General features: G+C 39.9%; 1 protein-coding gene across 2 annotated transcripts; it reads right to left on the bottom strand.

The window, feature by feature from the left end:
• Positions 1–6,416: 6,416 nt before the first annotated feature.
• ddhd1b (DDHD domain containing 1b) lies at positions 6,417–24,583 on the bottom strand. 2 transcript variants are annotated; one of them, XM_081379351.1, is made up of 13 exons: positions 23,525–24,583; positions 21,735–21,911; positions 21,270–21,398; positions 19,653–19,800; positions 19,466–19,575; positions 19,252–19,358; positions 18,757–19,004; positions 16,329–16,404; positions 16,090–16,239; positions 13,859–13,923; positions 13,501–13,679; positions 8,766–9,014; positions 6,417–7,344 (listed from the first exon to the last, which is right to left on the bottom strand). In XM_081379351.1, the coding sequence occupies exons 1-13, from the start codon at positions 24,291–24,293 to the stop codon at positions 7,163–7,165; spliced, it is 2,589 nt and encodes an 862-aa protein (XP_081235477.1). In that variant the 5' UTR covers positions 24,294–24,583; the 3' UTR covers positions 6,417–7,162. The 2 variants fall into 2 exon arrangements, with proteins under 2 accessions (XP_081235477.1, XP_081235476.1); XM_081379350.1 differs by having other exon boundaries at positions 21,735–21,938; positions 23,525–24,427.
• Between the last annotated feature and the right edge of the window lie 887 nt (positions 24,584–25,470).

Raw genomic sequence — 25,470 nt, 5'->3', positions numbered from 1 at the left:
GAGGCATGCGAGTGCTGAACTATTTGGACGACTGGTTGATCCTAGCTCAATCACGATCACAGCTCGTGGAGCACAGAACCATTTTACTCGATCACCTCGAGAATCTTGGTATCACAGTCAACTGGACAAAGAGTTCATTGAACCCCAGTCAAACGATTTTGTTTCTGGGCGTCGTTCTGGACTCACAGTCTATGACAGCGCGGCTGTCACCACAGCGCGTGTTGATCATTCAGCGCGCGGCGAGGTCTTTCCGCCGCGGCGCTGTCACCCCGCTCAGGAAGTTTCAAAAGATGCTGGGTCTCATGGCTTCAGCATCGTCAGTTCTCCGGCTGGGCTTGCTCCGCATGCACCCGCTGCAGTTCTGGTTGAAAACGCGGGTACCGCGCAGAGCGTGGGCGACCGGTCGATTACGCCTCAAGGTCGATCAGAGCTGTGTTTCAGCCCTGGCGCCTTGGACGGCGGACGACTGGTACCAATCAGGTGTAAGCCTGGGGACTTCCTCGAGAGTGAGGATGGTGTCGACAGACGCATCCACCTCGGGATGGGGAGCTCTGCTCGAGGGCAGACCGTTCTTCGGCCTGTGGTCGGAACGAGAAAAGCTCCTACACATAAACTGCCTAGAAATGCTGGCAGTGCACAACGCGATGACACGTTTTTGTCCCCGCATCAAGGACGAACACGTCATAGTCCGTTCGGACAACATGGCTGTGGTGTCCTACATAAATCGCCAGGGCGGTCTGAAATCCATATCCCTGTACAGGCTGGCGAAACGCCTCCTACTATGGGCTCAGCACAACTTACGCTCGCTGAGAGCAGTGCATGTACCTGGGCTTCAGAATGTGGGCCCAGACAGACTGTCCAGGAACAATGTTCCCCCGGGCGAATGGTCTCTACACCCACAAACAGTCCGGCTGTTGTGGGAGAGATTCGGCAGAGCGGAGGTGGACCTTTTCGCGTCCCGCGAAAACGCGCACTGCCCCGCGTTCTTTTCAAAGACCGACAGCGCGCTGTCCCGGAGGTGGCCGCGCTGCCCGTTATACGCTTTTCCCCCCGTCTCCCTCCTGCCACAGGTGCTGGAACGGGTCAGGGAAACGAAATGCCCAGTCCTGCTTGTAGCTCCGTTCTGGGAGAACCAAACATGGTTCCCAGTTCTGATGCAGTTGGCAGATATCGCTCCATGGCCGCTGCCATTGAGGAGAGATCTCCTCTCGCAGGCCGGGGGCTCGATTTGGCACCCACACCCGGAACTGTGGTCCCTTCAGGTGTGGGTGCTCAACGGATACCCGTTGGTCTCACAGAGGGAGTCGTGAATACCATCACTCAGGCTAGAGCACCGTCGACACGGCGGCTTTATGCTTCGAAGTGGTCGGTTTTCTCTGGCTGGTGTGCAGCTCGGAGCATTTCACCCCTCGAATGTGAGGTAACGGAGGTTCTCTCCTTCCTACAAGAGCTGTTGGATAAGGGCAGATCCCCTTCCACGCTCAAAGTGTATGTGGCGGCTATTTCAGCGTTCTTTGGTTCAACGCTGGGTCAGTCGCTGGGAAGGAATGATTTAGTCATCCGCTTCCTCAGGGGAGCTAGGAGACTGAATCCACCCAGACCTCCTTCAGTTCCTTTGTGGGACCTTTCTACGGTCCTAGCGGCCATGAAAGGTGCCCCTTTCGAGCCTATCCAGTCTATTAGCCTCAAACATTTGTCTTTCAAAACAGTGTTTTTGATGGCTCTCGCTTCAGTGAAGCGCATAGGCGACCTGCACGCGCTCTCTGTGAGCCCGGCGTGCTTGGAGTTTGGTCCTAATGACTCTAAAGTCATACTCAAACCTAAGCATGGCTATGTGCCGAAATCCCTCAACACGCCTTTTCGGGCTCAGGTTATATCCCTGGCTGCCCTGCCGGCATCGAGTGAGGAAGGGGACTCGAGTTTTCTTTGCCCTGTTAGGGCTTTAAGAGCTTATATGTCCCGCTTTGCTGTCTTCAGACAGACAGAGCAGCTCTTTGTCTCGTTCAGCGGACGTTCCAAAGGAATGGCTGTTTCGAAACAAAGTCTATCCAGATGGATAGTTGACGCCATAGCGCTGGCTTATACTGCCAAGGGCATTCCATGCCCTTTGGGAGTCAGAGCGCACTCTACGAGAAGCGTTGCTTCTTCGTGGGCTTGGTCCAGCGGGATTTCCCTACAGGATATATGTACGGCGGCAGGTTGGGCCTCGCCGTCTACATTTATCAGGTTTTATAACCTAGAGGTTCCCGCCTTGCAGGCTAAGCTTTTGTCGGTGTAATCTGTTCAGCCGTCTAATCAGACCGCTGAAACTCATGCGCTATGCGCTACCGACTATCTTGGGCAGAACTGTGTAAGACCCACATTTTCCACATTAGTTCAGGTTCCCTACCCTGTCTATGTGATGATTATACTTGCGTCTGTGGACATGTTTTTTCTACGACGCTAAGATTTAGGGATTTAAGGCTCTCACCCTTATTCCCTGACTCTGTGTGAGTCAATCTGGTGATTATGCACTGTATGCCTGAAAAAGCTTCCGGTGATCAGTGTTTTTATCCCAGCACGCACAGCGTTTTGCAAGGGGTTCCCGTAGCGTTTTGATAAAACGCAGTACGAGAGGACTCTCGTAAGAGAACGTACTCGGTTACTAACGTAACCTCGGTTCTCTCTAGAAGAGGGAACGAGTACTGCGTTCTCTGCCGTGCGTACGGTTCACTCTGGTTCGCTTCGGCGATCAAAATCAAGTGAGTCAGCCTTCTCGAGCTCCTTTTATAGAGGTAAGCCACGCCCGTTTCGGCGGGAAGTGGCGAGGAGGGCGCGAAGCGCCCTCATTGGCCTGATGTCATCCCAGGCCTCGCTCGATAGGCTTAAGCAGTTGCCGCAGAGCAGCCAATGAGCGAGCAAGCCGTCTCGCCATAGCTGTCTGCTGCTGCCGCAACGCGTTTTACATATATGAAAATTAAAGGATAATTTTTTGCTTCAGTGTTTCGTGAAAAGAGACTTTTCCCGTAGCGTTTTGATAAAACGCAGTACTCGTTCCCTCTTCTAGAGAGAACCGAGGTTACGTTAGTAACCGAGTACGTTTCCATTAAATTCTCTTTAGCGGACTCCTCCCCCATTAGTGGCGATATCATTTCATATGACAACATTTTATAATCAAAACCTTTCTTAATCTTGACAAAACACATCGTTGGAGAGGTCTGAGACTCAAGGTTCCATGTTTGGTGATTGTTTTGTGACAGAAGAGATATTGTGACAGAATTGTATTAATTTGTGACTGAATGAGTGCATCCAAAAAAAAAAAAAAAAAAAAAAAAAAATCAATGGAATGTGTCTGTCACCCGGTGGCTATTTTTGGTACAACACTTAAACACAATCTCATGGGAGCTTAAATTTTTGTGATATCAACTTCAAATTTGGAACACAACTTGGTTAGACATATGGCTTTGGTTTTATAGCAATTGTAGATTAAATATTGTATACAATAAAATAAAAATAATAATAAAAATATAATACAAAAGTAAAATGTAGCAATAATCTGCTGAGTGTCTTCTTTAAAAAGAGACCAACCTTAGGTCTGTATTCCAAAGCATTCATGAATTAAAAACATTTCAGTTCGGACAGTGTATTTTCACGTCTATGATCAACAGTTAAGGGGTTCAATTTTATCATTTTCATCATTATCATAGCCCAGCTGTAAAGGCACAACAATATCTCAAATTATTAGCATTTCATTGGTGGAATAGAAAATAGAAATTTTAAATGTATAAGCAATTTAGGCTACCATCTTAACACATATAACAAACACTGGCCCAAAATATTGTATTAGTATTAGCTAAAAAAAAAAAAAAAAAAAAAAACACATGGATTTACATTAAAATACAGTTGAGTTTTATATTATGTACAGCATGACATTAACAACAAAATATATGGGAAGCATTTAACCTTCCATTTTACAAGTGTATAGTATATGCTACTGGTGACCTGTGACACAACCCACCAGCTCTAGTGTCTATTGTGTATTGCTAAAACTAAATGCCCCTCAGAGATGAATAAAGTTCCATTGCTTTCCATTTACTTCAAGGTCCACAGCAACACTAATTGATCCTATATATTAACTATAGAGTCAGGATTTAAAAGTAATTCACAGAATGAGACAGAGCAGGCGGTCGATATCAACTTTAATGAAAATCACGAGGTTCGTAAAAGAGGAACAGCTCGGCGTTCACTGAAGCTAAACATGAACAGACACACTGGAGTCCAGTTCTAATATATATGCACATAATGCAGACCGTACCCTCTGACCACAGACCTAATGAAGATCTCACAGTTCAGTTTATTGGCACATTCAAGGGTGAGGTAAGGAGAAATGTTAAGTGCTTTTCTCTTGTCATCGTAAAGGCATGGGGGTGTCAATTTTCAGGACTACTGTAAACAAATCATACAAAATGAATACATAAAACATGAACTTAACACAAAAAAATGGCAAAGTCTTTGTGACTGTGTGGTTCTTTAGTGCAGTAATACATTAGAAAACAGTAATGTGTTTGATATGCCGATTGCACATTGTTGGCATAAAAGAGTATGCTATATATGAAAAATGTTAAGTGTTTCAACCTGGACAGAACTAAGTTTTTTTTTCGTTTAAGTCTCTGTGGACTTTCTCTTTCATGCATGTCAAAGAATAAATTATAATTCGGTGGAGATAATCATAGCAAAGGGTGCAGTTCAAATATGCAGTAGATTTCAATGTCTATCATGCGATTGTAAAGGAGAAACTAATGTCTCGGTGTATCAGAAAAAAGGTAGAGGGAACAAGACCGGAAATGTCTTTAAAGGAATAGTTCACCCAAAAATACCAATTCTGTCATAATTCTCCATAATGAGATTCCAAACCCATATGACTTCCTTTCTTCAATGTAAGACTAATGGATCAATTCTTAAAGAGATTATTCAACCCCCAATTTATTTATTTTTAAATTCTGTCATCATTTATTCACCCTTATGTTGTTCCAAACCTGTACAAGTTTCTTTCTTCTGTTGAAATAAAAAGAATACATTTTGAACAATTTTGGTAACCAGACAGTTGATGGTAACCATTGACTTCCATAGTAGGGGGAAAAAAAAACAAATACTATGAAAGTCAATGGTTATCATCAACTGTCTGGTTACCAAAATTCTTCAAAATATATTATTTTGTGTTCAACAGAAAAAAGAAACTCATACAGGTTTGTAACAACATAAGGGTGAGTAAATGATGACAGAATTTTCATTTGTGGGTGAACTATCCCTTTAAGAATGTACTGGATTAAGAATATACAGCATGTTTGGGGAATATCGAATTCAATTTTAGTCTGTTCACATTAAATTCAAAGGAATGGGAATATTTTCCCTTTTATGAAACTTCATGGTGCTTTTTGAAACATAAAAGCTTCAGTCTTCAAGGAACACTCCACCGTTTTTTGAAATAGGGCTTATTCATCTTCTTTCCTACATTTAGATAGGTGGGCAAATGCATTTTTGTCTCAGTGCATGCATTGTTTTAGTTTGACAGGGTCGGTGCTAGCTTAGCTTAGCATAATGAATGGAATCCTTTGTTGCCAGCTAGCATGTCCTGAGTAAAAGTAATATATAAAAAACAAAAACCCAGCTAATTACTTCTTGTGGCCTGCGTATTCACAATGAGTACAAATAGCGATGCAGATTAACACTAGGCGATTTCCTAGGCAGATACTGACTTATATATTAAGGACTATATTAGGGGGAAGCACAGGCGAAGCACTGCTACTTGGGCGTGATATCTCTGCGCCCAAGTAGTAGTGCTTCGCTTGTGCTTCCCCCTAATATAGTCCCAAGTCAATATCTGCATAGGAAATCGCCTAGTGTTAATCTGCATCGCTATTTGTACTCATTGTGAATACGCAGGCCACAAGAAGTAATTAGGTGTTTTTATTTTATTTTTTATATCACTTTTACTCAGGACATGCTAGCTGGCAACAAAGGATTCCATTCATTATGCTAAGCTAATGCTAAGCTAAGCTAGTGCCGACCCTGTCAAACTAAAACAATGCATGCACTGAGACAAAAATGCATTTGCCCACCTATCTAAATGTAGGAAAGCAGGTGAATAAGCCCTATTTCAAAAAACAGTGGAGTGTTCCTTTCAAAGTTATTATCGTTAGCTAAAACTAAAACCATAAAAAAAAAAAAAAATGTTTTATTACTTAATAAAATAAGACAACAGAAATAAAATAAATTTCTCATTTCTCATTTTCACTTTAAAAAAAGCACTAAATTAACTAAAATGAACTGAAGTTTTAGTTTTAGTCAATTTTAAACGAAAATTTACAAAACCTGTATAGACATTAAAAAATAAATAAAAGAAACTAAGAAAAATGACAAAAACAAACAACAAAATTAAGTTTAACTAAAATTTAAATTAAACCAGAAAATATTACAAAAGTATATAATTTATGCCAAAATAACACTGGTCTCCATTCACTGTAATAGCATGAAAAAAAAAAGCAACTAGTAAAATTCTTCAAAATCTCCTTTTGTAGTCACATGGATTTGGAACAACATGAGGGTGAATATATAATGTTGTGGTTATATGCACTGCTTCCATCAACTATCAACTCAATATTTGGCCACTTTTAGGAGAGATGCAGATTATTTTTATCATCTAAATAAAGTAAACATACAAGTAATGCTTAATTTATAAAAAATCTTAAAAAGTATAATTGTTAGGCCAATAAATAGATCACATCAGATGCATTCCTCAAACCCTTCTGATTGTGAACCTCCAATTCAGCAGATTCTTGTCAGTCATACTATCCAACCACAAGTGAAGTTAATACACATCAGTCAATATGAAGAGTTTGCAACTTTGGGAAGATTCAAGGTGTGAATTGTCCAAGCTGAAACAAGTAGGATCATTGTCATCATTTCATCGATCGAGGTTAAGAACAATCCTAGTTTGCGGATGTAGGGTAGAGATTAAGTCTCTTCCATGGGTGTGCTTCTAAAATTAAGGAGAAACAAGGCAAGGATCCCTGACGCACAGTGAACAAGGTCTGCTAAACTAAATTAAGGGAGTGATCAAGGGTGCGAGAGTTCATATGTGTGTGTGTGTGTGTGTGTGTGTGTGTGTGTGTGTGTGTGTGTGTTAAGATTCAGGGTTGTCCTCTGTCATGTCATTCGCTTCATTTGGCCTGTACATGAACGTTAGCAGAAACAGAGCCACATCGTGTGAGCACCAATAAGCCGTGTGTGATGTCACCGCTGACCAATAGCGGCTCTCCACCAGGCCCTCCCTCAGCTCAAAGTCGATACGTTTCTCAAGCTCCACTGAAAAACAGTAAAAAGAAGGACAGATGTTCGAGGTCTGATGAATTTCTTTGCACAAGCGAATTTACAAATCATCAAAGATCTTTATGGAAGCTGTTTCTGCCTCAGAGTAAAAAAATATTTCGTGCGACTGTGACTTTGTCGTAACTTTATATCAAACAATTTGACTTTATACCACAAATTGTAACTTTATAGTTAGCAAATTATATCTGTATCTCTCCAAATTGGGACTATGGGTCCTATCATACACCCGGTGCAATGCGACGCAAGTGTTTTTTGCTAGTTTCAGCCCGACATCGTTATCATTTTTTATCATTACGTCCATTGCCACGTTGTTTAAATAGCAAATGCATTTGCGCCCATGGGCGTGCTGGTCTGAAAACGAGGAGTGTTCAGGTGTATTGTTGGCGCGTTGCTATTTTGAGGCAGCTGAAATAGACTGATCTAGACTAGATCTTTTATGCCAACAATAGACTGGTCCATTGACCAACTGAAACCTGGTCTAAAGTCAATGGCGCAATTATTTTTTTTTTGTCATTTAAAGAATATGTTAGTAATGTGCGCCTAAAAGGGGGTCCACAACGTGCGTTTAGTTTGTCCAGTAGATGGTCTACTCGCATGCTTTAACCTCGCACACGAGCTGATCTGTTTCCTTGCTAGAGAAGCGTTCAGTTTTTTTGCATACAAATTCCGCCGTGTAAATAGCGAATCCGCCATGGCGCGATCGCAACTGGCTTTTAAAGGGAATGGGAGATGAGACTCTGATTGGTTTATTGCACGTTACGCCCAAAACACACCCATTACTCATTAAGAGAATAGGAACAACCTTTTTAGACCATGCGCTGGGCGCGCCGACCATTTTTAAACTAGCAAACGTGGATTTGCGCCGTACGCATTAGACAATGCGCTTAGATCGTTATAATAGGGCCCTATATCTTCCAGTGTGATGTTATAGCTAACAATTGCGATTTGCAAGTGCAACTTGCAATGTGACAGTAACTCCATAATGATGATTTGATATCTAGCAATTGTGATTTTGTTTTTGGCAACTGTGTCTTTATATCTGGCAATTTGACTATATTTCATGACTTTGTTTCTTATGATTGCAACTTTATTTCTTGAAATTGTGAGTTTATTTTATAAAATGGGGCTATATATTTAAATGTACTTTATATCTCAATTTAGACTTTGTATCTTGCAACGCGATTTTAAAACTCGCAATGCACCTTTGTGTTACGTGATTGCAACTTTTTATCTGACAATTTGACTTTACTTCTTATTTTAAACTATCTCACAATTAGCCTTTTTTATTTTTTTATTTAGAGGCAGAAACAGGTTTCCATTATTATAAAAAAGTTGTCAAAAACTATCGTTATCAGAAAGCTATTAAATCAGCAGTGCACGATTTCTGGGCCACTTACAGGAGGAGTTATCCATAATGACAGAGGCTGATTGTGACATGCTGGTGTCTCCTGCCTTCTCCTCGATTTTCTCCTCAATCTTCTCCTCCGGTTTATCGTCTAACTCCACAGATCTGCCCTCTTCCCCTTTCTCACATGCCCCACCTTCTGAGTCTGATGGCTCCTCGTCCACACCCCCCACCTGTCCACTCGAGCGGGAAAATCTGGAGAACAGGATACCTCCGATGCCTTTACCTATACTTGCCGCTCCTGTGGAAAAATACACATGTATGTAGTTACTGTTACATTTTAAAGGCCTGTTCACACCAAAAGTGATAACTATAATTGAATTGAATATCTTTTTTGTCATCGTATACTATACAAAATGAATAATGATACTTGCCATCCAACTGCAAAAAACAAGTATGGAGTTTTTTTGGATTACAGAAAACGATTTCTGTAGTAAGTATTAAACTTTTGATGTTCCAGGAAATCTCTAATATGGACAAAGACATCCAGCCATCGCTTTAGCTGAATAAAATGCAGGTAGTGACATTTTGACTGATTAAACATGAAGAGAATTAACACACCATTGTGACTATGGAATATGGTTTATCTTTGTTCTTCATGCCATCTTGGTTATTGTCATCAGAATAATCTATAATGCAATGCTAATAGACAGTCTTTATCACTGTATAAATACTATAAAATAATAATTTCTGCCTCATTCTGTGATAAGAAGCCACATTAGTGCAATGTGAAGGAACAACAGAAGTAAGTTATTTCAATCACTTGGCTGACGCTATAAAGTGATTTTGGAGTATAATATGCTGTTATTCTAATGAATTGTATTTTTAGTCTCCTCTGAATTAAATCATATAGCACTGTCTTAAAAGTGTTCCATAAATCTCAGAATTTTATCAATTATTTAATTAATTCTGACGATATGACAACAAGCTGCCAAATGTTTTCTTTCAAATGAGTTTACAATATTTGAAGTCCGAAGGCTTCATAAACTATGTATTTTAATTTGGGTATGTCACTTATTGGATTTGGGTTCCAAATGGGGACTCAAGTTAACAGGTTAAGGTATTAGTTGTGTTTAAAAACTATTAATAATGAACTTGTCTCTCTCCTGGTTATTTCTTAGGCAGTGTCAAAGAAGCCAGAGAAAGTCAGAGTCTCCATTGTTGTAATTATTGTATGCAATGGGCAATGCAACAGTAGAGTGTTGTATTCATTGGCTAAAAAAAAAGAAAGCAAAACAAAAAATAAACAAAGTAAAGATGAATTTGACTAATAACATCGTTTTTTTTTTTTTTACGTTTTTTTTTCTAAGGTTTCTATAGATATTGTTACTGTGAATTAGTTTGGCCTCTATAACCATGGTGTGAAAAATCTGATAACGTGATAGCCCTAATTTCACATAATGGATATTTCCCATTTGTAATTTCAAGACTTAGCAGCATTTAGTGCAACTATGGCTCTGGGGTAAAAACTATTTTTAAGTCTGTTTGTCCGTGATTTTACTGTCCTGTGGAGACCAGGGTTGGTGTTATAGGCTTTCCTGAGGCAGCGGGAACTGTACATATGTTCCAAGGAGGGGAGAGGGCAGCCCATGATATTCTGGGCAGAGGTGACGACCCTCTGAATTGCTTTCCTCTCCGCTACAGTCCAGCTACTAAACCCCACACAAATACAGTATGTTAGGATGCTCTCTATGGAGCATCGGTAAAAAGACACAAGCAGATTTTCAGTCAGATGGTTCTTCCAGAGTATCCTCAGGAGGTCAAATCTCTGCTGTGCCTTCTTTATTAGTCCTGTGGTATTGGCACTCCAATCAATGTGGACGCCCAGAAACGAGTAAGGGCTGAATGATTGTTTTATTCCTCCTGTAGTCTATGATCAGCTCTTTGGTCTTGGTGGTGTTAAGGACTCTAAAGTCAGTTGATCAAGTGCAGAACTTTCCACTCCCATCTGCGCTGGTTTGGAATTGCGCTCTCACGCTCAATTTGCCCTGTTTAGTAAATCTGCCCATAGGCTTTTAACGGTAGGGTTTTTTTTTTGCAGCGGGTCTATAAGTGAGGACTTCAGACAGGGTGGAATGGTGGACCAGAACAGAGACTGGTTGAAGATCTTAGTAAAAACCCCTGCTAGCTGGTTTGCACAGTCCTTTAGAGCCCGTCCAGTGATGCCATCGGGTCCTGCAGCCTTCTTTGGATTCACCACCCACAGTGTGCACCTCACCTCTTGCTCCTCCACAATGAAGATGTGGCTACTGTGAGCTGTTGGATGTAATGTGGCTGCCTAAGGAGACTCAAGCTCAAAACAGGCAAATAAATGGTTCAACTCATCCGCCATTGATGCATCACTTTAAGCAACTGAGAGGTTGCTTGATCTGTGGTCAATGTTAACGCATTAACTCGTGCAATTAATTCAAAATCTTTAACATGTTCAAATAATTTAACGCAAATAGATGACTGAAGCTCGTGAAATTGCGTCATTTATGTAATTTACGCCACACAGTTAGATGATCTTAGAAGTTGGGGGTTTATCACACTGAGCGTCTACAATGCCACAAGCACCTGTAACCCTGGTAGGCGGAAATTTCTATCCTTACCTTTTAATTCCGATTTCGCTTCTATGTTTGTGATCAGATCCTTTTAAGCCACTAAACTAGGGAAAAGTTTTCAGTCCAATGATCCAGTAAGCAAATTAATTCAAACAATCAGTCCAAAACATTCGGATGCCTGAAATGTATGAATTATATGCATTCCTTATATCACTTGGTTATTTGGTGTCCTTTTGGAGTCTCCAAAAAAACTTTTTTGGAAAGACTCCTAAACTTACCATGAAAAAAAGCTTGAAGAAAACCCACTTTTGTAAGAATCACCCTTCAATCTGAGAGTTTGCTTTGCTGGATATAACAAATGATGATAAAATGCATGTGTTAAACAAGATAAATGGTGTATGCTTAACTTTATGATAAGTGAACGCTAATCTTTATCAACATTCATTTTAGAATGAGCTATATTTGGAAATTATAAAGAAATACTTTTTTATAAGAGAAGTTACAAAGAACTTTGCTTTTATGGTATCTACAAACAATAATCTACGGTCATAAAACTGAACACCACTCAATGATTATATATATATATATATATATATATATATATATATATATATATATATATATATATATGAGTGTATATATATATATATATATATATATATATATATATATATACACTCACCTAAAGGATTATTAGGAACACCATACTAATACTGTGTTTGACCCCCTTTCGCCTTCAGAACTGCCTTAATTCTACGTGGCATTGATTCAACAAGGTGCTGAAAGCATTCTTTAGAAATGTTGGCCCATAATGATAGGATAGCATCTTGCAGTTGATGGACATTTGTGGGATGCACATCCAGGGCACAAAGCTCCCGTTCCACCACATCCCAAAGATGCTCTATTGGGTTGAGATCTGGTGACTGTGGGGGCCATTTTAGTACAGTGAACTCATTGTCATGTTCAAGAAACCAATTTGAAATGATTCAAGCTTTGTGACATGGTGCATTATCCTGCTGGAAGTAGCCATCAGAGGATGGGTACATGGTGGTCATAAAGGGATGGACATGGTCAGAAACAATGCTCAGGTAGGCCGTGGCATTTAAACGATGCCCAATTGGCACTAAGGGGCCTAAAGTGTGCCAAGAAAACATCCCCCACACCATTACACCACCACCACCAGCCTGCACAGTGGTAACAAGGCATGATGGATCCATGTTCTCATTCTGTTTACGCCAAATTCTGACTCTACCATCTGAATGTCTCAACAGAAATCGAGACTCATCAGACCAGGCAACATTTTTCCAGTCTTCAACTGTCCAATTTTGGTGAGCTCGTGCAAATTGTAGCCTCTTTTTCCTATTTGTAGTGGAGATGAGTGGTACCGGGTGGGGTCTTCTGCTGTTGTAGCCCATCCGCCTCAAGGTTGTGCGTGTTGTGGCTTCACAAATGCTTTGCTGCATACCTCGGTTGTAACGAGTGGTTATTTCAGTCAAAGTTGCTCTTCTATCAGCTTGAATCAGTCGGCCCATTCTTCTCTGACCTCTAGCATCAACAAGGCATTTTCGCCCACAGGACTGCCGCATACTGGATGTTTTCCCTTTTCACACCATTCTTTGTAAACCCTAGAAATGGTTGTGCGTGAAAATCCCAGTAACTGAGCAGATTGTGAAATACTCAGACCGGCCCGTCTGGCACCAACAACCATGCCACGCTCAAAATTGCTTAAATCACCTTTCTTTCCCATTCTGACATTCAGTTTGGAGTTCAGGAGATTTTCTTGACCAGGACCACACCCCTAAATGCATTGAAGCAACTGCCATGTGATTGGTTGATTAGATAATTGCATTAATGAGAAATTGAGCAGGTGTTCCCAATAATCCTTTAGGTGAGTGTATATATATATATATATATATATATATAAAATATTTATAAGATTTATTATTGACACTTCCTAATTGCTTTCTATTGATCCGATGCTTTGCTGGGTTGTTTCTGTTTATCGCTTTTACATTCAAATCAGATGCTTTAAACTGCAAATGCTCAGTAATTGAAGACAGACCGCCATTATCTCGAAATTTTGGAACCGTAATTCTACTCCTACATCACACACTATACATCCAGCACTCCCTGCAAGTGTTTTACACTTCCAGTTGTTTTTAATGATCTTCCTCTCCATCTCACCCATGATGCTGGCCTTGCCCAGGTTGGTGATAGACTCGCCATAGTGTCTGCGGGGCTGTGGAGGGGAGGTGCATGGGCTCGGGAGGCTCTCCGTATCGGACACATAAGCACTTTCCTTTGACGGATTCAGTAAAGTGGGACGGATCTGGTCATACGGTGTTGGGCTGGTGGTGTTGTACCTAAAAAAATAAAATTGTAAAAAAAAAAAAAAATGTAAAAAAATTCACATGTACGTATGTACAAAAATGCACTTTTTATTGATGAAAAAAAACATTTCTTATTGATTACTTTATCCTTTATGATTATTAGTGAAAATAAAGGAAGAATTTCAATTTAGCTAAAGCATCGCTTTACTCACCAGTGAATCTGGACAGGTGATATATTGCTGTAATGCTTCAGGATGAGAGGCTCCAATCTGTATGCCTGCAGGAAACCATTTGTTTTTATTTAGTTGTTATTCTTATTTTCATATTTAGAATATATTCATATTTTCTGACTGATATTTGGATATTATACACCTTTAATTACAAAAAATAATAAACTGTTTATTCAAAGCAATGAAATAACATCTATATATTTTGCCGTTTTATTTTCTCTTTTTTCTCTCTCCTTTATTTTTACTTGTGTGTGTGTGTGTATATATATATATGCAATTCATTGGTCTCTTACTTAGTATAAGCACCTATGTCTTGTTAATAAAAAATAAATAAATACACTAACATTTAAAAATCTTATATAATTTCATACATAAACAATTATGAATAAAACAGCATCATGTATGTGCAGAATAGTTTAATACAAAGAGCCGCACAAAGTCTCGAATCTCGAGAACTTCTTTTAATTAAACTTTTAATTTTGAACATTACATGATAGCTTTATATGCTGAACAGATTTAGACTTTTATTTACATATAAACATTCATCAACTCTTCGCTTGACGTGCAAGAACCAATGAAGTTCATTCTTGTGTGTAACGCAGCACGTTTGAGCTTTCTCAAGAACCAATGAGGTTCATTCTCGTGTGTTATGCAGCACGTTTGAGCCTCAGAAAGAACCAATGAGGTTCATTCTCATGTTACGCAGCACGTTTGAGCTTTAGCAAGAACCAATGAGGTTAATTTTCGTGTTACGTAGCGCATTTGAGCTTCAGCAAGAACCAGTGAGGTTCATTCTTGTGTTATGCAGCACGTGTGAGCTTCAGCAAGAACCAATGAGGTTCATTCTCGTTTTACACAGCACGTTTGAGCTTCAGAAAGAACCAATGAGGTTCATTCTTATGTTACGCAGCCCGTTTGAGCTTTAACAAGAACCAATGAGGTTCATGCTTGTGTTACGCAGCATGTTTGAGCTTCAGCAAGAACCAATGAGGTTCATTCTTATGTTACGCAGCACGTTTGAGCTTCAACAAGAACCAATGAGGTTAATTCTTGTGTTACGCAGCACGTTTGATCTTCAGCAAGAACCAATGAGGTTCATTCAATGAAGCTCATTCTCGTGTTACGCAGCACATTTGAGTTTCAGCAAGAACCAATGAGGTTCATTCTCGTTTTACACAGCACGTTTGAGCTTCAGAAAGAACCAATGAGGTTCATTCTTATGTTACGCAGCACGCTTGAGCTTCAACAAGAACCAATGAGGTTCATTCTTGTGTTACGCAGCATGTTTGAGCTTCAGCAAGAACCAATGAGGTTCATTCTTGTGTTACGCAGCATGTTTGAGCTTCAGCAAGAACCAATGAGGTTCATTCTTATGTTACGCAGCACGTTTGAGCTTCAACAAGAACCAATGAGGTTCATGCTTGTGTTACGCAGCATGTTTGAGCTTCAGCAAGAACCAATGAGGTTCATTCTTATGTTACACAGCAGGTTTGAGCTTAAGCAAGAACCAATGAGGTTCATTCTTATGTTACGCTGCACGTTTGAGCTTCAACAAGAACCAATGAGGTTCATTCAATGAAGCTCATTCTCGTGTTACGCAGCACATTTGAGTTTCAGCAAGAACCAATGAGGTTAATTCTTATGTTACGCAGCACGTTTGAGCTTCAACAAGAACCAATGAGGTTCATTCTTGTGTTATGCAGCCTGTTTGAGCTTCAGCAAGAACCAATAAGGTTCATTCTCATGTTAAGCAGCACGTTTGAGCTTCAACAAGAACCAATGAGGTTCATTCTTGTTACGCAGCATGTTTGAGCTTCAGCAAGAACAAATGAGGTTTGTTCTCAAGCAGGTTCAGTTTATCTTCTGTTTATGTTTGTTGATCAATGTTTAAATGTGAATAAAAGCCTAAATTAAATCTGTTCATCATATAAAGCGATTGAGTCTCTTCAGGAAATTTTGACTTCTTGACAAAATCACTTTTTGGGTGAACTAACCCTTTAACATTAACCAAGATTAATAAATGCTGTAGAAGTATTGTTCATTGTTACTTCATATTAACTTATGTTAAAAAATTAAACCTTATTGTAAAGTGTTACCAATTATTTTACTTCTAAGACAAATTTTGGACAAATAAATGGGCTCATAATTTATATGTAACTGTACTGAGAAATCTGATCCTAGGCTATCTTTCTACTCCAAAAACCATCACTTACTACAGGATCAGTGGGATGGAAGATGTTGAAAAGCCGCTGGCAGATATATTTAGGTAGGATGTTGTCCTGCGTTCCGTCGGTTCCAGGACGGACACCTCGCAAAGCCAAGAACACAGCCAGAGGAGATCCCATGCAGAAGAAGTTCTCCACCTACAACCCCAAATCACATGGTTTATTACATGAAACTTACACAAACAGATGGTGGGAAGGAGAAGAGAAGGTTATTTATACTAACGTACCTTGAATTTCAGGGCTGGAGAGGGTCTTGAGGATGAGGTTTGGACATGCTGAAGCTTATCTTCCAAATCCCTCATTCTGCAAATGAATATTAAATTAGATTTTTGGAGAGGAAAAGTACACACACCAGATTAACAGAGGGATGGTCATTATGGAGTAGAGTGCACACAAAACTAAAAACCTTTAAATAATACATAACCCATTGAATGCATCGGAAACATGAGAACAGTAAAATCAATGCAACTGGCAACTGAACAAATGGATAATACATTTAGAACTAACAGATTGTAAAAGATAATCTTTAGAAATGTTAGTGTAGGCCTATCGTAAAACCGAAATTAAAATAACAATAACAACGACTTTTACATTTTCTGAAGAAAACAAGAGTGGTCTTAGCCTGTGCAAAACCGACGGCCACAATGCAAGAGTGGATGGTTATTATACATTGTTAAACAGATCCTGAGGCAGGGCTGGGAAACTCTGGCCTACAACATTTACTTACAAGTAGAGTTTAGCTCTAACCAACAAACACACCTGAACAAGCTAATCAAAGGCTGCGTCCCAATGCTTAAAAGACTTCGGAGGATGCATCAAGGCAAGTCCGAATCCAATGTTAGCTTCACTTCCTGTCTCCTGAGATACAATCATCTGATTGATTTTTAAGGCTGCCTTTGATATCCCACAATCCTGTGCGTTCCATTTCGTGACAGTTAAGCTAAAAAACAAAGATGGTGTCTGAACGTTGCATTTGCTTGTCAGTTTGTGCGTAAATGTATGATTTTGATCAATATCAATTTTAATGTTATTTCTAAGCAAACAAATATTTGCTTAGTTATCATCAAAGCTCTCTCTGTTAAGCTCTAGATCATTAAACCATAACGCTGTCTCAGAAGCCTGTCCGAAATCACTTTCGTGAGGTAGCTTCGTGTGCAAACGCTGCCTGCGAAGACAGTGGCTGATAGGACAGAGAGGCAACAAGTCAGCTGCCTAAGCTTTCGGATGCAGTCAGGGTCTTCAGAATTACTAGAAAGCTACACACCAGGTGGGTTTGATCAGGGTTGGAGCAAAAACTCTGGAAGACAGTGGATAACTGAGGGTCAAAGTTGCCCAGCCTTGTGCTTTGAGTGGATGTTAGCATGTTGCTATGTAGTCGCTACAATGTTGGTAGTGATTGTTAGTGTGTTGCTAGTGTGTTCTGGGTGGATGTTAGCATGTTGATACTGTGTTCTGAGTGGATATTGGGTTACTTGCTGGAGTGTTCTGGGTGAATGTTAGCATGTTGCTACTGTGTTCTGAGTGGTTGATGGTTTACTTGCTAGAATGTTCTGGGTGAATGTTAGCATGCTGATACTGTGTTCTGAGTGATTGTTGGTTACTTGCTAGTGTGTTCTGGGTGGATGTTAGCATGTTGATACTGTTCTGAGTGATTGTTGGTTACTTGCTAGTGTGTTCTGGGTGGATGTTAGCACGGCTGTTGGGTTACTTGTTGCTAGTGTGTTTTGGGTCGATGTTAGCATGTTGATACTTTGTTCTGAGTGGTTGTTGGTTACTTGCTAGTGTGTTTTGGGTGGATGTTAGCATGTTGATACTGTTCTGAGTGATTGTTGGTTACTTGCTAGTGTGTTCTGGGTGGATGTTAGCATGTTGATACTGTTCTGAGTGGTTGTTGGGTTACTTGCTAGTGTGTTCTGGGTGGATGTTAACATGTTGATACTGTTCTGAGTGGTTGTTGGGTTACTTGCTAGTGTGTTCTGGGGGGATGTTAGCATGTTACTAGAGTGTTCTGGCTGATTGTGAACGTGTTGCTAGAGTGTTGTGAGAGGTGGTTAGCATGTCATCTGAATGGTTATTGATACACTGTTTCTTTGCGATTGCTGAGAGGTTGCTAGAGTCTTATAAGGGTGTTCTTAGTGCATTTCACATTCGCATCCACTGTCTCACTGAATCATCTAAAGTGGTTTCTCTGTCAGTAAAACATACAGTATTGAGAACACAAAAAGCAAACAGCAATGGATAAAGTGGATGTTCACCTACAAAAAATGTAATCTAAAGGCAACTTTTTACACCGAAACTGTTTTTGTGTCCACCCGTGCTGTTATTCTGAACATATGAACATGTACTAGATGGATGTCTGGGACCATTTTGTTGCTTTTTCCATTTCAAAATATTTAAAATGTGTCTACAGAGTGTCATTGATAATTTAGTCTGAAGAGTCTCAAGTCTTATAAAACTTACAATAGTTACATAAATACTAGACATTAGCAGAGTTGCATTTTTAATGAGCATATATTAAATTTTTGAACTTTTTAGTGTTGCTTTTCCATGTAGAAATCCTGCAGGCACCACTATGCTAGAGTGTTCTGCATGGTTGCTTACATCCTTTACTTAATTTCATGAGAGTGTAGAGTGTAACTATAATTAGTTGTAAACCTTAAGCATGTCATACGAAGATCCTCCAGTAGCTGACGCTCTTGTCTGCTTACATCAGCCTCCACAGCATCTGCCACGTCTTTGTGAACAAAGCGCACAGGGTCCCACCCTGTCATGATGTCAAAGGTGATGACACAGCCGAGTGAGTGGGAGACGATGGACACCTTTCCTTTCTCTGCAAATTCTGGGTTGCGCTCGCAGAAGAGCATGTAGAGTCGGTTCAACTCTTTGGTCAGACCCCGGGTGATCTGAGGATGCAAGTGCAGAGAGCGTGAAACGAACAAGTGTGACACTTTATTTGTGCACTAGAAAAGAGTGGGACAGAGTGGGCGTCTGTGTATGAGTGGGACGTCTTTTGAGCTTTAAAGTGTACTTTTTTGATGTGCTTTCACATCAGGAGCCCAAATGATGCTTTAAAAATCTTGTATGTGGGTTAGAGAGCTGAAAAAAAGAGCAAAATGAATGAAAGAGTAGAGAACTATAGATGTAAATCACCTCATCCCTGTACAAAGGGCTTGTGTAGTACATAATGTCCATTGCACTGCTGTTCAGCATGTCTCTCAGACCTCGCACTTTGTCTGGAGTAATGGAGTCCACGGTGTCTGAAATAGTAGACTTTATCATAAATTGACCATAATCATGTATAATCATGCTAATAGTTTTCAAACATAATGCACTTTATATTTTTAGCATGATCCATAGGCAATACCTCCATCAAGGGCAAGTTTAGATCGCCATTCCACAGGAAGGAACTCAACGTGTTCATTTGTTCGGTCAGAAAAGTGCTTCTCCTCCATCTTGCGGGCAGCATCACGCATCCTAAACCGTCAATGAAATGCATCAGTTTCAGGACTAGATGTTTTTTGCAGAATCAGCTCTGTGATTTGTGGACTTACATGCTTGTATTTCTAATGATCCGCCCCTGATCCATCTTTTGGCCAATCCCATGTACCACAAAGACTATGTGCGTTGTTTCAGGGGGCGTGTCCTCTAGAGCGGCCTCCTCCACGTAACCTCGGTGGAGACGCGTCCCACTACTGGAGGCTAACCAGACATGCTAAATTGATACCATGCACTTTATTTTATCTTTAGTTTTAACAGTGACTTCCCTTGTGAAAAAGATGCGCACTTAACTGTATTGAATGTACAATCTTAAAAGTTTTTTTTTGTTTTTTTACTATACTTAGAGATAATATAATATTAATTAATTCGAATAAAAGGCCGCTTAAGTGTACTTAAAAGAGATTTTTAAAATGTGCACTTTGTAATAATACTGAATTAAAAGTTTTGAAGTGTACTTCTTTTTCACAAGGGTTAGTTCACTCAAATTTGAAAATGCTGTCATCATTTACCTCATGTCGTCATCATTTACCTCATGTCGTTCCAAAACCGTTAGACTTTCGTTAATGTTCAGAACACACACAAATAAGGATATTTTTAATGAAAGAGATTTCTGTCCCTCATTGACAGTCTATGCAACTACCACTTTCACGCTTCAGAAAGTTCATAAAGAGATTGTAAAACTAATCCATATGAATCATGAGGTTGATCGCTTTATATGATGAACAGATTTAATTTAGGCTTTTATTCACATATAAACATTGATCAGTGAACATAAAGAGAGGCTTAACCGAACCTGCTTGATGCGCAAAAACAAACCTCTTGCTGAAGTTTAAACGTGCTGCGTAACACAAGAATGAATCTCATTGGTTCTTGCTGAAGCTCAAACGTGCTGCGTAACACGAGAATGAACCTCATTGGTTCTTGCTGAAGCTCAAACGTGCTGCGTAACACGAGAATTAATCTGTCCATCATATAAAGCGATTGTGTCTCTTCAGAAAATTTGGACTAAACCGCTCAATTCATGTGGATTAGTTTTATAATCTCTTTATGAACTTTTTGAAGGGTCAAACTGCTAGTTGCGTAGCTATCAATGGAGGGACAGAAAGCTCTCAGATTTCATTAAAACATCTTCGAAGAAGAACGAAAGTCTTATGGGTTTGGAAGGATGTGAAGGTGAGTAATTAATGACATAATTTTCATTTTTGGGTGAACTAAACCTTTAAAGACCACATCAAATTTTAAATGTTTTTATTTTGGCTTTTAGTCCATGTCTATTTGTTTTGAAATCATGTGTATGCTAGTGTACTCCAATAATGTACTTTAAGCAGATCCATGAGTTAATGTCTTTCTCTTCATTTTATATGAGAAAAAAAGACTCAAAATATTGATGACTCATCTTGCACACAAATTTTTGCCCAATCGAACTAGCAAGTAGTGAATCGTGCTGAATCTACACTTTTATATGGCAGAAATAGTAAGAGTAAATAGCATGCCAGTATGTTATTTCGAGTTTAGCCATTTGGCATATTTAATAAATTGGGCCTTCAGTATGTCCTGCCCAAGAAAATACAAAACATAACATAAAACACTGAACTCATCAAGCCATTTCATGTGGTCTACAAGTAAACAACACCACTGAGAAGTACTTACTAATCAAGGGTGTTACAAACCTTTTGAGAACCCCAGTTTCTGAGTGACTGTTCGTGCAATCTTAGAGGTGGTGGCATCGCTGTAAAGGTACACTTCATCCACGCTGTGCCAGTCCACATGGCTACGGCTCAGTTTCAAACTGTGAATGGCTGAGTGAATTAAGAGCAGAAGTCAAACAGGTCTGTTTCAAATTACCTGAGTGTTAAGTAATCTTAAGTGGTCTAACTAGATCAGTTCATTTCAATAAAGGGTCATTTTAAGTATTTGCAAACACAACTGAAAATCGATACCAGTATATACAAGTCAGTTTAACTTAGTTCAAATGTGTTATGGGACAAACAGGATATCTGGGTTTGGGATGTAGCACATTCATGACTGTGCCTCTGGGTCAGCTGAACTAAGCTTCAATGTTAAGTTGATCTTTTTTGTGTGCTTGACCCCTAGTACAAAGCCTCCCTAACCCTATTGGCTCCATGGACTGTTACCATCTTTGCTGTCCACCGTGATGGCCACCGCTTCCGTGTCAAAGGTGTCTTTCATCTGCTGGCCTCGGAAACGGGCCAAGTGTTCCAGTTCAATGAGGTCACTGTCCTCTTCCTCCAGAGGCAACCAGGTACCGTCCGTAAACCACTGGCCTCTCATGACCGGGATGTGGTCCTGTTCTGTAAAGACAAGCAGTCCGAATCGTCCTAAAGCAACAATTCATCTGACTTAAGCACACTGTACGTTTTTGGTTTACAATTGTTTTTCCTAAAGAATTTCTGTTGTCGTGGGGCAAAATCACGAGTCTTTGCTCACCTAGGGTGTCATGTTCACAGATGGCGATTTTAATGGTCTTTGGGATGAAGCTTAGCCTCAGACAAATTTCAGGCAGTGTCAGAAAATTTGGGTCACACTCCTACAGCTGTTTTACGGCTCATGTCCACTGAAGAACCAATATAAAGGTGTCTTTCACGGGTCGAGACGAGAAGCGAAGCGCCATGCTACGCCTGTCATACGGTTTAGCAATCATTTGGCAATTCCTATAGTTTTGTTTATATATATTGTATTTGGTCTGTCTATAGTCTGAGGAGTAGCATGGTACTTGGTAACTTGTAATGACAATAATAAATGACTTGACTTGAAGGTGCGGTCACATTTACCCTTGTTCGGCGAATTTTACCTTTGTTTGAGGATTAGGATACATAACACATTTTTGCGTTTCAAGGTTTTGCGTTTTTAGAATTTCGTGTCATGCGCTAGACACTGCAAAAGATGCGAAAGCTAGCGCCTCGGATAAAGACGTCCGTCTAGTGCGTATTTACATTGAAAAACAATGGAAGAGTAACGCACTGGAATGTAGGCTAAAAAACGCGTTCTATGTGAACGTCCCCTTAGATAATACCCGTAATGTGTTAGGCTATTTGCTGAAAGCCACATTCGAACATTGACGTAAAATCTGGCACAATTCATCTTCCAGGGTCAAGTTTGGATATGGAGCTTATGCTAAAATATGATTTGAGAGCTACTGCAAAGATTTTTGGCAAAAAAAAAAAAAAAAAAAGACTTACATTTCAGCTTTTGTTTCTCACCAGTGTTGGGTGTAATAAATTACTAATTAATCTAATTACTGTAAATTACTTTTCCCTTGAAAAGGTAAAGTAAGGAATTACTCTTTCAGTAATTTAATTATAGTTAGCCTACTTCTGTTCTGATGTAATTGCATTAAAAATATGGTATAGACTAGAACAAATCTATATAAAACAATAGTGGATTTAACATCAAAATGTAAGGTTAAAATTTATGTTTTTAATGTAACCTTCTCCCTTTACACACTCTGGTCAGTTTGAGAATAATTTATGCAGTTGAATATTGTTTATTAGAAATAATCAAAAGTGCAGTTCATGTCTATCCTTGCATTGTTTAACTAAAGTAATCAGCCTAGTAATACAATCCAATAGGCTACTTTAGATAGAGTAATAAAACTTTTGATGATGTATAGCTATAGTATCAATTACTTTTTTAGAGTAACTTGCCCAACACTGTTTCTTATCGTATGGCTTCAGAGAAGATTTGGAATACAGTATTTACATTACTTTTAGGATACTTTTATGGCGCTTTGTCAGCCTCAAGTAGGATGTAGCCTACTATCGTTGTAACTTGTATAAGAAGAACTAGCCTACATGAACATTCGGCAAAACCTCTCTTTGTTTTCCAAACACCACATAACAAATATGTTTGAATTAGGGCATCTTGTTTGTTTTCTTTAATACAATAAGACTGTAAAAACACTCACGGTTCCAGTATACAGGATAACAGTCTTTCCCTTTAATGTCCACCTCGTAGAGTCCTCCACGGACACACACTGCCTCCACATTGATGCTGTCCGACTCCAGCTCCGTGTCGTCCGTTGAGCAGCATCCCGCATCCGAGCTCTCGTGTCCCGGCGCCGATGCTGCTGCCGCCGCCGCGGACTGTCTCCGGACCGCCGGCTCTTCACATTCTGACGGAGACTCGAATAAATCCTCTGCTTCTTCACTGGCATCCCTCCGTTTGACCTCGTTCGGGTTAAGCTCGCAGAATTTGCGAAAAGCCAACTCGATTTTCAGAGAATCGTGTCCAACAAACGGTTTCCAGGTCCTCTTGTCCTCTTTGTAGAACCAGCGCACCTCTTCGGGTCCGAGTTCTGTTACAACTTCCCCGCGGTGCCGCGAGCTGTTGGAGCGGTTGCGCTTTTTCGTGGTGACGTTCCCGTCGCTCTCGCTGTAGTTCGGGTCGCTGGGGATGTCGAGATAATCCGAGTCTGGATCAGAACCGAGACGGCCATGATAGACGGGGAAACCCTCTTCCACCAGGCCTAGCATCAGTTCGCGTTGGCCTAGGGGAAGCGGCAGATGCACTTCTATGCCCGACTGCACCGCATTCATCCCGTCGTGTATCGCGTCGCCCGTGGGCTCGTCAAAGCAAGACGTATACGAATCATCCATCCTTGCCCATTCATTCCCGCTGACATTTTCCCTGCTTTCCGAAAAACTCAAAGACGTGTTGTCCTGACAAGCGCTCATCGCTGTCAACGCTTTCTGGAAAACAGCAAACGGAGCGATTTCAGCCGCGGTCAGCTGATTATGATAACAAATCTAACGATGTCAAAACCTCTCCTTCCTCCGGCGCGACCAAAGCGGCCAGCATCTGTACAGATGCGTCAATCACAGACGCCGAACCTGAAACGCCATTGATTAAAAGCGAATTCACGCTTACAGTCCTAAACTTATAGGGCGGACACGCCAACCTGTTCACTTTCCATTAATATGCCGCCTGTATTTCTCCCTGTAGTGGAGTAGCCCCTCTGCTCTGTAGCGACGTCCGATGAGTGAACGGATCTTTCTGTTGAGTCGAATCTTGCTGTTCACAGAATCAGTCTGAACGAGTCGTCAAACGATTCATCTAGTCCGAGCGGTTCTCGAATCCATCAACTGTTCAACCGTGAATGTTTTCGAAAAAAAAAAAAAAAAAATCATAGCTGAATGGAACATGCCTTGTGTTATATGGCTGATGAAATATGAGTATTGTATCCTAAATAACTGTTTTTATGTGTATGATACAAATTACAACCTTATTAAACCTTAAGTATAATATGCAATTTGTGTTTAAGTGTACAAATGTTAATTTAGTACACGTAAATATGCCTCTGTACTTTCTGCAATAACTATCATGAAACCTTGTGTTTATTTTGCCACTATTCAGTTATAATGTGGTGTGAGATACAGACATATTTATTTATCAATGAAAATGCTCAATTTCAATTTCAGTTTTATGAAAAAAAAAAAACACTTTTACAATATTTTAAAGGGAATGAAAAGTGTTCTATTTAATTGTTTTACTGAAACAATTGTTTTCACTCATCGGACGTCACTCTGAACAATTTTCACATTCATAAATGTAATTAGCATATACTAATATAAGGCCCAACTTTATTGTTTTGTGGAATGTAAGGCTGTCCATAGACAGCATGGAGATGTTGGATAAAGCTTTGTGAGTTTGTGAACTTTACTATTAAGTATTATTTGAATATTGAATAAGTATTTATTTTGAATATATATATTTTAATAAAATTATTTGAATTTTATTTTATATACACCTTTATTCTGATTTTTAAATCACTGTTGTATATTTATTTTTGTATATACAATTGTATGATGTTCAATATTTGAAGCTGTATATATAGTTAATGTACTGTTAATG

The sequence above is a fragment of the Scardinius erythrophthalmus genome (assembly GCF_964197995.2).
Source record: "Scardinius erythrophthalmus genome assembly, chromosome: 11".
Classification (NCBI taxonomy): domain Eukaryota; kingdom Metazoa; phylum Chordata; class Actinopteri; order Cypriniformes; family Leuciscidae; genus Scardinius; species Scardinius erythrophthalmus.
Note: the sequence above shows the minus strand (reverse complement) of the source record. Positions and strands in the feature narration are given on the sequence as shown.

Bases quoted from the DNA above. Each gene is read 5' to 3' on its own strand.
- ddhd1b (XM_081379350.1), bottom strand. From the start codon at position 24,293: ATGAGCGCTTGTCAGGACAACACGTCTTTGAGTTTTTCGGAAAGCAGG. The intron at 16,240-16,328 runs GTACGTTAGTAT...TTGGGGTTGTAG, and splicing joins CTCCAGCCCTGAAATTCAAG to GTGGAGAACTTCTTCTGCAT. The intron at 13,680-13,858 runs GTGAGTAAAGCG...TTATTTTTTTAG, and splicing joins TCACCTGTCCAGATTCACTG to GTACAACACCACCAGCCCAA.